The sequence below is a fragment of the Nanorana parkeri genome, unplaced genomic scaffold (assembly GCF_000935625.1).
Source record: "Nanorana parkeri isolate BGI_ZX_2015 unplaced genomic scaffold, ASM93562v1 scaffold2030, whole genome shotgun sequence".
Classification (NCBI taxonomy): Eukaryota; Metazoa; Chordata; class Amphibia; order Anura; family Dicroglossidae; genus Nanorana; species Nanorana parkeri.
The window spans coordinates 118,670-132,153 of NW_017308298.1; the positions used below are offsets into that span (position 1 = coordinate 118,670).

The 13,484-nt window shown below is 38.7% G+C and overlaps 1 protein-coding gene across 1 annotated transcript in view; it reads left to right on the plus strand.

The window, feature by feature from the left end:
- The window catches only part of ICE1 (interactor of little elongation complex ELL subunit 1), a 42,726-nt gene extending 35,845 nt beyond the window's left edge, over positions 1–6,881 (plus strand). Inside the window, exons 5-7 of the mRNA XM_018572431.1 lie at positions 1,084–1,190; positions 5,091–5,189; positions 6,467–6,881. Coding sequence (XP_018427933.1) covers positions 1,084–1,190; positions 5,091–5,189; positions 6,467–6,654 — 394 coding nt within the window. The 3' untranslated portion in view covers positions 6,655–6,881. The remainder of the gene's footprint in view (positions 1–1,083; positions 1,191–5,090; positions 5,190–6,466) is intronic.
- Positions 6,882–13,484: the final 6,603 nt, after the last annotated feature.

Here is a 13,484-nt window from a genome sequence, read left to right on the forward strand (position 1 = left end):
TACTTTTAAAGAGACTTATAGGGCCTCTAAATGTGTGGATATGTGACAACTGGCACAAAAGACCCTGCTCCACCGTTATCTAATTATCTACCGTCTGGCCAAAATGTCCTCAACTGCTTCTTCAGAGTGTTGGAGGGGTTGTGGACACACAGGCAATTTGATCCACACTTTTTGTCTTGCAACTTACTGGTTTCTGGAGGAAAATGTTCCAAATCATATCTGCTATTACTAGCTGTTCCTCAATCCCAGCCCCTAGTCTACTGCATTTGAGAATTGATACTTACCCTGTCCATCTCTGATCCATTGTAATCCAAATTCTTCTAGCAGCCAAATTAACAATAGCTAGACATTGGAAAGGCTCGGTAGGTGTTAACCCCTTCAAAACTCTTCAAATATTACAGCTTCATCGTGAATATGAGCGATTTTTAGCATTACGAGAAAACAAACTGGCGAAATTGCTTAAAAATTGGAACCCTTGGTTTCTCTGGTCTGTGCCTGCTCTTCCTGCATAGTGATAATCTACTGTATGTGTCTCTTAAACAATGTTGTGACCCTACAGTTTGACTTCTATCTTGATTTTTTTTTTTATTTCCATCGCGTTATCAAGAATGTCTTGGACAACAGCAGCTTGTAAAATATTTTTTACTGCAGTGCTTGTTGTACCGCCAATTTTAGATTTTTTTTTCTTTGTTGTGTATAGCCACCACACTGGAGTTATGCTTATTGATGAGCGATCACTGTGCTGCTCTTTCATTATCCACTGGGGGCTTATTCTTCATAGCTATATTGACATTGCACTGGATGTCCTGCATCTGGCTGTGCTGTTTTGCAAGGGTGCCTACATCACAAGTCTGAACAGATTAGACAAAGCTTTAGTAAATTAAAAAGTTCACATATAGGTTTTTCAACTATGTAATTAGTTGCTTGCCTGAAGTTCATCTTTAACTTGGATGCTTCATGTAATTGCTATAAAACGACTTTATATGCATGGTGTACAGGTCAATGGTGAATTGACCAAAAATGTATAATAACTTTTGTAGTGCACTAGAACACAGACAAGTTTATATTTTAATGTTTCCTTAGTAAAGAATTGTGGCCACTACTGGATAAATGGGTGAAGCGTAAAAAAGGCAATCCTAATGTCTCATTTGTCCCCGATATCATTGCCGCTACTGTACTCCGTCTAGTAGGTAAGTCTTGCTGTTGATGTTTTTACTACCTTTTTTGACCATAATCATCGACTGTTGTTAAAATTAAGCAGAGGATGATGCATTGTGTCCCTCTGGTTATATTAAAAGTTTTGGGTGGGCAGCAGAGGATGAAAAGCAGGCATATTTGAGCTCACATACTTTGTACAGTTCCAAGGAGCCCTGAAATCTGAGGTGTTCTTATTATGTGAATCTTTACGGACTCCTGTGGCTGAGCATTTGCCAAATCTTCCCTGTCTCCCTTTTGGCATATGGGTCCATCATTATGGGCCCATAGTGTTCATGGAAAGTGAAAGCTTTCCTTAAATAAGTTTAAAAGATGTAGTGGGTAGTCACCTGCATCTATAATTTAAAAAAAAAGAATGGTAGCATGGAAATGATCTAGCAGTATACTAAGAAGGATGGTGTAAAACAGTCCAATAAATAGCAAAGTCCAGAATGAAACCTGAGGCAAATAACTTTTACTGGTACTCGTGTGTATGTTTCACTAATATCCTGTCTGTATTGAGAAGATGGGGACAAAAGGAAAAACCATAAAACATAAAAAAATTTGACAACACTCATTCTGAAAAACAGACTACTGTCTTAAAGTAAACCTTTACTTCAGGAAATATGTTGGCTGAGCTCACCTAAAAATGCTATTTTCCTGGCTCGCTCTTCAGTCTTTTCAAAGCCACTAACTCAAAGGGGTCAATTCACAAAGCTCATTTTCTTCATTTCGGCCGTTATTTCATTGATATCGCTTGTTATATAGTTGCTGTATAAAGGTAGTCAATTCACAAAACTCAATAACGCTTCTGATTTTTAAGAAGTAGTAAATTAACTATTCAGATGTTATTTTAACAACTGGAGTGTTAAAATATGCTTCAAATGCAATTCACAAAAGGAAAGGGTCCTTTTATCGCTCGTTATTGAGACGTAGATTCATCACCACCTTCAGGGTGGCGTTATGACGGACTTCAGGCGTTATCTGATGCTTGTTGCACTGAGATGACAAGAGGTAGATAGAAATTGAACCTTTTTTCTTCATTTTCACATGGCTTAATGCTTTTGCGTACAGAAGAAGGCGGCATTTATTTGTCATTTCTACAGCTTTTATCCTTCTACAAATGTGGATTTTTTTTACAGTTAGAGGTTAGTGGCAAATCTCACATGACATGAAAAAGCAAATGTCCCTGGACAGTGGGGTTGTAGAGCAAGCGGATTGTTCCATGCAACAAATTTAATATCAAAACAGGCTTTAGGTGGTCAGAAGAATTGCTTGCCCTCCCTACACTGTCTGGTTGTCAACAGATGTAATCTAAATAAATCTAATGTTTCATATATTACATAGTTACATAGTATTTGAGGTTGAATAAAGACATTAGTCCATCAAGTCCAACCTATTAGGATCTCATTCTAGGAGTACCCGTACCCCTGTATATTACGGTCCCTTAAGAAATCGTCCAAAAGTTTCTTGAACAATTCCACATTATTAGTTATTGTTATTTCTATACGATTTCTTCTCTACCAAATGTAAAATTAGTATGCATGTGGCGAATATGGAATATATTCCTTCCTTATATGTGGAATCCTTTTGTGTGGTGAAAGTAACAGTCATCTAGGCATCTGCTCCACCCCTTTTGCTACCAAAATGCACTGCAAAAGTGTTAAAATAATAATCACAGTAATAGATAAAATAAAGTCTGTGATGCTAAAATAACACTTAATTAAGGAACGTTAAACTGCGTGTGCGTTCACGATTCAGCAAGCAAAATAAAGGGTGGTAAAATAAGAATAGATAAATTAACTTCTGCTCTCATAACGCTGAGCTTTGTGAATTGACCCCAAAGTAAGCATTCAGCATGTAAAATCAGAACAAAGTCAAAATTTCTAATCAAACATTTTCTAAATTAATGATTGAGAAACTATTGAGGTCAGAGGACAGCATGAAAACTAGGCAGCTAGGATCTTCCAAAGAAGAGGTCAGCAATGGCAACTCACATAAGATTTCCATGTGGCTCTCTAAGCCCTCGTTCACACCTGAACGTTTTGTAGCGCGTTCTACGCTCGACAAACGCTCTACAAAACGCTCAAAAATATAAATCCCATTGTATTCAATGGTCTTGTTCCCACCTTGGCGTATTTCTGCCCGTCCCTAACGTGCTACAAAACGGCCCACGCCTGAAAAGGTACAGGTACTACTTTGGGCCGTTTTGTTGCGCGTTTCGATTGGGATACAGCCAAGTAGCTTTCGGAAACACGTGACGGTCGCGCAACTTTTTTACCGCGAATCGCGGTAAAAAACGCGCGACAGACGCGCATATGCAATACGGCTAGGTGTGAACGAGACCTAAGGCCTACGCTCTGCAAAACACTCAAACACCGAAATCCCATTATTTCCTATGGGTATGGTTCACACCTGGGCGTATTACAGGCCGTATGACCGCGCTACAAAACGCCCTACGCCCAAAGAAGTACAGCAGCTTCTTTGGGGCGTTTTTGTTGCGCGTTTCCATTGGGATACAGCCAAATAGCCCTCGGAAACGCGCGTTTGTCTCACGGTTTTTTACCGCAAATCGCGGTAAAAACGTGCGGCACGAAACGCGTGACAAACGCGCATATTCGATACGCCTAGGTGTGAACCCAGCCTAAAAGTACTAAATCGGAAACAAGAAGAGAGGTAGGTTCCTGGTGCTACCTGCATAAGTGTTCACAATCATATTGGGTCATGAAAACCTGGTGGCTCTTGTTCCAAAAGATCATGTGGTTGAGAGCTCAGCTCCACATCTCCTTGTTGATTCAAAACTGTGATTTGCAACCTCACAGGTCATTAAGGAGATTCAATGGCAGGTGAGGCCCTCACTGCAGTTGCTAGTAAAAATGTAAATAAAGCTGGCCATACACCTTACAATTCTCATTTGATTTTTTTTGTCCCGTCATAGAACCCCCCTTCGAGTTCCGCTCGAATACGTCATCATGCACAGACCAATGTAGATTTCGATTATCGTTCATTAACAATACTATGTAGCCGAATTTTATCGATCAATGGAACAGATTTTCGTTTGCACATGTGTTCATTTTGCAATGTATTGATGTTTTTCTTTTTCACCCCGGTACGAAAGTGCCACTAATTCATCGATTTTCTTAAAATTCCCAAAAAAAAGTTTTCCAGCCTGACCAATCGAGGAAATTTGCACAGCTAATACAGTAATTCTGATCATTCACTTCCCATCAACTGGCCAATTATCGTACGAAAACCCAATCGCAATAGTTTTTCGAACGATAATCGCAAGGTGTATGGGCACCTTTACAGTGAGCATACTTGCAGCCAACTCTAGGTTGCGTCATTTATTACTTTGGCCAGTTCAGCCCTTTTAACATGACCACGGTGGTATAGTATGGAATAAGTTGTTCATTCAAACAACTAGGTGATTATGACAAGATCGCTCGCTATAACGGCACCCATTTTATGTGATACCAACACATGTGCTTCTGTTTAGTTATTACCTTACTAAGTACTTTCAAAACTTACCGCAACCAACACTTTTCATAAACTTACTAATGGGGTTCTAGTGTTAATGTGGCACACCATCCAAACACTTTTTTTAAGTTTACTTTTTTAACTGCCAAAAGATTTGTAATTTTTTTCAGGCAGTGTTATTTCCACACATCTACCACAGTGCAGAGCCTGCAATATCACTCTACTACTTCCTTATTTTATCTCCCAGACTATTCTGAGCACTGTTGTTAAGATTTATCGTCTATGTGATGAGATACTGGCAGTATTTCCATAAAATTGAAGGGACTATTGGATTTCCTAGGGACAGTGTTGAGAGCGCAAGATGTGGATTTCTCACCGTGGTAAAACAGTACTTTCAATGATCTAATTTCTTATTTCAGGGTATTTGTGTCATATGGGTTTAAAAGAAGGCTTTGATACTGCTGTAAAGAACATTGGCGCTGTTATCATTGCATTTCTACAACATGCTAATGAAGAAGGTAATTGTTACATTTTAGAATATTTTAAGATACTTTTTGTTTATATTATTCTGCAACAAACACAAAAAAGTTAAACATACAATTTTGTCTTGTGTGCTCCGGGGTTCCAAGCTCAGGCAGGCACAGTTTGTCAATCTTGATGTTTCAGCCAAGTATTGCTTTGACATGCCACCCCCTTCCACTGGCTTTTTAAAAATTTTAAGTAAAAGCAGACAATTTGGTTGCAGCATTCTTAGGACTTGCTATACTGCTTAGCATTTCGTAGAAGTGATGTAGAAGAAGGATCTGTACACACAGAAGAAACAACCTGTGATGAACATATGGAAATGAAGGGGAAAAATATCCCATATATCCAGACATTGGTGGATTCTGAAGATTTCTGAATAAGAGGCCCGGTTTAAAATGTACTGTTTGTTTTGGGTTTTGTGATCCTAATTGGCCGGGATGCCGGCTCCATGCTCCCTCGTCACCAGGTGCTGTAGCTTTGTTAGAAAGGTTGGCCATTCAGGTGAAGCGGGGCTACTGAAAGATGCTACTGGGTATGTGCAGGCACCTCTGGGTGCTTGCACGTCATACCCAACAAATTTTAAGTGCAAGGCTTTCTGAACAGCCAGCTCAGTGATTACACAAATATAATGATTTACAGAGCTAAAAAACTAAAGCAAACCTGCCACCAGACATGCAAGCGGTAAATTGGTTTTCTATGAGTTGTGCATTATTTCCCATCACAAAAAGAAACCTCATTATTGTGGCACAACACATGGTTACAAATTCAGAAAAGATAAAGTCCTATATGTAGTAACAGTTGCCGGAGGCATATTTATGCAATATTCATAATACTTTACACTTTTGGGTTGATTTACTTAAGTCAAATAGGCTGTTCACTTTTCAAAGGATTTTTCACTGAGCTTAGTGGATGTGGTGAAAATTCACTTTGCAAATAATTACCCAATCATGTTCAAAGAAAATTAAAAAAATATATATTTTTGCTTGCACATGTTTTGGATGATGGAAGTCAACAGAGCTTCACCTCATTCACTAAGCCAAGGGAAAATTCCCTTGCAAAGACAGCAGCCTATTTGCATTTAGTGGTAAGCTTGTGCATTTTCAGCTAAACAAAGCTTTTTCAAGTAGTTTTATTTGGAAACACTAATGATTGGGCAGGTATTGTAGAACCTTAATTATCCTGATTTGTGATGAACTCTTATACTTTTTCTGTGGCATTATTTAGGTCTTCTGTGTTAAATACTCATGAAGTATACTTCTGTTTTCTTAAGGTATGTGTTGGGGAGTGCAATTGGCATGTGTGTATATGCTTTTTGACTTGGCACCAAGCGACCCAGCTGCAATATACAAGACACTACAAGAATGGAAGGCGTCTGCAAATAATGACATCCCACCAGCAGTTGCAAGCTGTATGCAGGAACTGGAATCCATGTGTGGGTCAGCAAGTGACTTGACATAATACTATCTTTTGAGGTGCAAACTGATCCCGAATTTAGTCTCTCTGCACATATAGAAGGAAGTGCCCTCGTCCATTTATTAGTTTGCACTTCTTCTTTTTTTTGTAAAAATCCATTATTTTACCTTTTTTTTTTTTCTAGTCTACAAAGCAGAAACTCAGAAAAGTGTATGCCTGTACATAATAAATATGGCTTGTAAAGGTTTTGTACAATAAATTTTGTGAAAAAAGAAAATGTACCAATGCTTCGTGCAAATGAATATTGTGTAAAATCACTAACCTGTTCCGTATAACCACATTTTACTTTCCTTTTAACCCATCACTGACATGTGTAACAAACATGTTTATTTGGTACACTTGTAAACATTTTAACATTGTGTCTAGTTTTGAATCTACCAAACTGCATTTTCTCTGACAGAAAGAAGCGGAGGGGCAAAGAATTGTCTTGAGAGAGAAATTTGAGATGAATAGGTGGCCTTAGGAGATGGCCCAAACTGACCATTTGGCCCATCCGGTCCTTCATCCCAGTTTACATTTAAAGTCTTAGCCAGTTTTTTTTTTTTTCTTTGTTTTAAAGTAGCAAAACCGTACTTTATTTATTTTTTCCCCCCAATTTATCTTTGACTCAAATCCTATTGAGCAGGTTTCCTCACTTTCTGTCCCATACAGTGGTGGGTGCAAGTGTTACCAGGACAGGAAGATGCTGAAGGCAATAAAACCATTTGTCAGACAAAACTAAGGGAAGGAAATTATGTGTCCCCATTTGATGGATTTCTCATCCCTCCTTGTCTAGACATAACGTTTTGAGGGAAATTACCCCAATAAGGACAGGGACAAAATACAAATCTGACAGAGGCTCTAGCCTTCCATGTTCTATCCAAAATAAAAAAAATGTGGTTTGAGTTGGGCTTTAACACTTTGTTTGGTGAAACAGCTTTAGGAAAATGCATTGTCTTCCACCATCAATTCTTTACATGTTTTCTTTCATTAACACACAAGCATATTGAATAGGTACGAAAGAGAGACATCCAGGCCTGTTGTTTTCACAATGGAACAGCAGCTTTCGGGAAAAGGTTTCTGCTGAGGTCTAAAAGGTGCTGACATGTACACTCACCAAGTAATTTATTAGGAATTGTATAGTAATATTGGGTAGGTCCTCCTTTTTCTCTCCTTGGTCCTAATTCTTTGGGGTATGGATTTCACATTCCACAACCATTCCTTTTGAGATTTTGGTTCTTGTTAATATGATTACATCATACGAGTTCTGCATATTTGTTAGCTGTAAATCCATGCTGTTAATGCTCTTTTGGATTCAGAAGTAGTGACTGGCCTACCATCTGTGAGCCTTAACAGAAATTCATCAAACCAGGCTACATTTTTTTTCCATTCTGCAGCTGTCTAGTTTTGGTCAGCCTGTACCCACTGCAGCCTCTGCTTTCTGTTCTTGGGTGACAGGAGTGCAACCCAATTTGGTCCTTTGCTGTTATAGGCCCACCGACTCAAGCTTTGATAGTGTTTTGAATTCTGAGATTCTTTTCTGATCAGCAGTTGTAAAGAAGGGTTATTTGAGTTACAGAAGCCTGCTGGTTTGAACCAGCCTGGCCATTCTCATCTGACCCCTCTCATCAACAAGGTATTTCCATCCACAGAACTGCTTACTGGGTGGTTTTTGTTTTCTACGTTATTCTGATTAAACGGTAGAGACTGTTGTATGTAGAAAAAAAAAATCCCAAAAGAACAGAAATTACAGAAATCCTTAAACCAGCCCTTCTGGCACCAATGATCACAATTTGTCCTCATTCTAGTGTTTGATCCCAGCCCTAAAGTTCAAATTGTTGCGCTGTGCTAACCTACAAAAACATGTGTTGGTGTGCTGCAGTGCCATTCATTCTTAACCTCCCTGGCGGTAATCCCGAGTCTGGCTTGGGGTGAATTTTCAATGCTAGGAGCGGTAACCCCGAGCCAGACTCGGGGCTGCACAGAAAAGTGACACTCACCTTGTCCCTGCGAGCCCGCGGCGTCCTCTGCTGTACGCGGCTCGAAAATGAAACTAAAAGCCGGCATCTGACTTTTTTAGTTTAGTTTACGAGCGTCACAGCCGGCGGGAAATTCAAAAGTGAAAAGTTGTAATGTACAACCGCTTTTGGTACAAAATTCCTGACATAATCATACCGCCAGGGAGGTTAATGTACCTTACCAACACACCTGCCTTGTGGTTCTCCGCAACAACCACCTGTGCATTGTAGTACGCTGCATTAGAAAAAAATAGTGCATGCACCTTTTTTTTTTCTTGCCAATGGGCTTCCTTAACGCAATGCAATTTTACCTGTAGAAAAACACACATGCGTTAATGCACCACAACAGTGTAAATCCAGCCTTAGTGAACCTCCTGACCTGTAGCTGCATGAAATGTGCTGCTGTCATATGATAGATAATCAACAGATAATATTGTGATATGTATGGGTCAGCTTAATACATTTGGGAAAAATGTAGTATTTGTGTGATGTTTTGGGTACATGCTTTCACACTACACATATTTTGTGGGCTAGATATATTTGGAATGTTACATGTTGCATACTACATATTAGTTGCCTGGCTCTTTCTGGCTTTAGTCTCTCAGGCACTAAGTGCAAGCTCCATTCTTGTTCTAGGTCAGTGCCTCAAAATATTAAAGCCATTCGACCAGCATGGCGGGCAGCTAGCATTTTCAGAAGGAAACAGCCTCCATATTCTTTCCGTGTAGGTTTCAAGTAAAATGTATGTGTCTTGTAAAATGTCCTTTTTAAACACAGGTGTTATAAATATATATATATTTCTTTATAGAACTTGACATTCAAAGCTATATATTCCTCGCAGCAAGACAGTATCATATAAAGCACCCTCTTGGAAAGAGCCTTTCTTAACATTTCATGACAATAGAGTGGGTTCTTTAACTGAAATTCTTCCCAAAGCTGGCCTTGGAATTCCATTTGAACCGTATACGGGCCCTACCTACGTTTACTGACCAGATCCTTCAAGCATATGTGGAAAGAATATCTGATATTAAAAGATCTCTTCATAATTTGTGTGAAAATCATAAGGAATGTGTACCTCAATTAGGTTAATTTCTGCTTAAGTAATGAGGTTCATCATGCAGAGAGATACCAGGGAAAGAACCACCGTCAAAAGTGGATGCTCACTCTGCTTCCAGCATGGTTTCCTCACTGGCGATGAAATCTAGAGCATCAACCGCAATAATCTGTAGACCAGCAAGTTGAAGTTCTCTGCATACATTGCTAGCTTTCTATCGGCTTGAGTCTGTCTCCCTAATAGCAGTTGGCAAATAAGATTATTCAGGTTGCTTCTGTTCAGCATTTAAATTGATTTTTGTGTCTGCATTCCCACCCCATCTGGAAAACCAGAAAATGTCATGACTATAGTTACCATATGTTTTCTTTTCACACATAAGGATAACTGTAACGGAACACAGCTGCAGTCATTTTTATCCATTCACTGGCTCTATAGGGGCTAAGGGAAGGGGGTTAACCCATATTGTATGCTGCCATGGAGAACTGTTATGAAAGGAAAATTGTATGATCATATACATTTTCAGGTGTCAAAACTTGCTATGAAGAGCTTAGTGATAAAGCCAAGTCAAATTTTATTGCAAAAACTAAGATTTTTAGGACCTCTGAGTTGCCCTCTATATCACACTCAATTTGAATAATATTTATTGTAAATTAGCATTACAGCAAATCAGTTTGTTCAAATTTTGTTAAATACAATTTAAAAAGTCAATTGCATTATGTATAGTAGAAATTTCCCAGCAACAGAACAAATCAACGTTTCACATACAAGATAAATTCAGCAAATTAACTCAAACATCAAAACATGTACAGTATTTTCATTTTGTGCTTAGTACAGACACAAAACCTTGGCACGTAAACTTCCTTTATACGTAATACATAAATCCCTACATCAGAGCAGAGGTTCTTCATACATTTGTAAACCCTAGAGGTATACTGTATGACAGCTTCAGGGGTACACCTGGTCCTTAACATTATTTTACCATTTCATATTTTAGCACATTATTTATAGGGAATACTCAGAATAAGTGTGAACATTTTAGAGAAAAATGACAAAGCATTCATAAAATTAACCAATTATTTTGCTTAAACTATTTGTTACGTAAGCAAACCTGTTATGAGAGAAATACTGAGACTCATTGTTGATCTCCTGAAAACAGCAGTTTTCTAGCCGACAGTCTGAGCCCCACATGCTTCAAAATACTTTCGTGGTCAAGAACAAACACAGATCAGGAAAGTCCTTATCTTGCATACTTATAGATACACCAAGTCAGTGATTCAAAGTACTGAATGTTGTTGTGCACTAATGATTTGTCAAACAAATTGTATAGAAGAATACAGGGGTAGCTCACTAGCAGGAGGAAAGTGATCTTGAGTTCAATATAGAGAGACAGAGGGATAAAACATATCAGCCGAGACTGGAGGAAAATGAATATGCAAAGTCTTCATAAAAGGGAAAGGGAGGAATCATGACCAAAACTTTTAAATCCATAGAGTGTGAATAACGATCAGGAGGGCACTAATTTCCATACGATTATGAGCTCAGGAGCACATGGACAGGACCTCAAACTAGCAGGAGCAAAGTTTAAGGCTAGGTTCACACCTAGGCGACACCTCACCGCGGAGCAATCGTGCGGTCAGGAGTCGCCAAGGTGTGAACCGATCGCGCTGTGGGTGCCATTATTTTTTAATGGCACCCCAGTCCGCCCGTGCTTCCGAACACAATCGCAGCTAAAACAGCCATGCGTTGTGCATCACAAAACAAAAAAGGTACTTGTACCTTTTTTCTGCAATTGCCACGCGAATGTCACCCCATTAAAATCAATGGGGCCACAGAGCAATCGCTGCCTGCATTGTACAGAACCACGCAATCCCAGGACGCGCGTCCCAGGTGTTGTGCGGTGCAGTGCAGGTGTGAACCTAGCCTGAGAGTAAATCACTGTAGTATGTTACTGACAGTGTATTGGATGTTTGGAACAGGCTTTCAAATGAGGAAGTGAGTCAGTTAAAATTAGATTAATACAAACATACCTAGATCTATCCACAGAAGAAAATAAAGGCAAACTTAGCGAACATCTACATCATTGTCTGCTTCCAGTCTTCTATGTTTCAGGGTTAAAGGCCTCACAGCAGCAGCTTTATTCTTTCCCCAATAGCATGCATACTTTAACAAATATCAAGGAGTGTTTAGAAAATCTTAATACACATTTATATTTATTATAAATAAAAGTGGAAAAACGAAAACATTGAGAGATACTTCACAGAAATATATATCTCTACACACACACACGCAATGTGTCTCTTCGTTTGGCTATTGATCCTGGTGTTTAAAAATGTATACAATTTGTAGACAAGTTCCAAAATTTCTGAAACAATCAGTTAATATGGTTTGTCATACATTTAAACCTGATAGTTGAAATGAACAGTTTTCAATGAGGCTCAAAATTTAAATCTACCTATCGGGACAGTCAATGTCATTCTTGACCTACAGTAGATAAGTGTCAAGTGACAAGTGACAAGAAAAAAAAAAACAGACTCCATAAACCGTGCCAAAAATGCTACCATGGTGATCAGAACATGAACCAATATGGACCCTAATTATTACTTTGATGAAAACCTCAGTGCTCAAAGCTCTGTAACCCATCACAATAATTTTAAAATGTCAAAAACATACTGCATATTTTGGTCCTGACACATTTACTCGACCCACATCCATATACTATTTATAGAATAATGATATTCAGGATTAAACTTATGATTTGCTGTCAGAAAGTACATTAGTGCAACAGTGTTTGGCTTTAGTTCTCTTTTGGGTCAAAGGAGTATAGTTACTAATCTACTTCTCTGACCCAAATCAGCATCTAGTGGGCTACTGCCCACTATTTGCTGACAGCGCAGAGCCGTACTGCAGCCAGGACGAAACCCAACAATATTGTCAGAATCCACCCCCCTGCATGTTTGGCTCTAGAGAGGCAGAGCCAACTGTCAGAGCCAGCTGTGCCCGCCCCCCTCTGTCTGTTCCTCCATTTTACACTCCTAATACTTCTGCTGTAAAACAGCTCATCACAGAAGGTAGCAAATATTGAGTTACCTGTGCTAAAAAAAATAGAAGGGTTGCGATTGCTGCAACAAATATTAGTTGCCCAATTGTGATAAAAATGTCAGCAATGGCCGCCTTCACATTTAGTACAGGTTTCATTTAGCAGAACCAAATCTACTGACACACAGCATAGAGCAGCAACTTTACAAAGAACATGAGAATCGCTATACTTTTATAGGATTTGCAGCAAGTTTAGCAAGTGTGATTATTTTGCATTTAAATAATTGCATAGGATAAAAAAACACTTGTGAATCAACAGTTTTTGAAAAACTGTAAACATAATGCTTATGTTGTATTATAAAATTAAACAGAGGCTTGTCATAGTTACCTTCCACCTACAGAAATCAAGATCTATAATTTTTGTAAAAGGACAAATTAAACTTTTTGTTTAACCCACTATAATTTAGAGTTTAAGTGATTTGTTTTATTAGCTAACTTAAATAATTAAAGATGCCAAAGTTGCAATTTCTTCATATTTTCTATATGTGAAAAAAAAGAACCGTTTCTCATTTTCACTACACACCATCACCTTTAAAATCACGTCTTTATGACTGCATCTAGATTCTGGAAGTGTTTCCCCATCCATTACTCTAAACAAGAGACATTTCAAAAGGCAGTCTAATATAGCCCCTATTACATTCAAGACAAAAAAGTGACAGTGACATCAC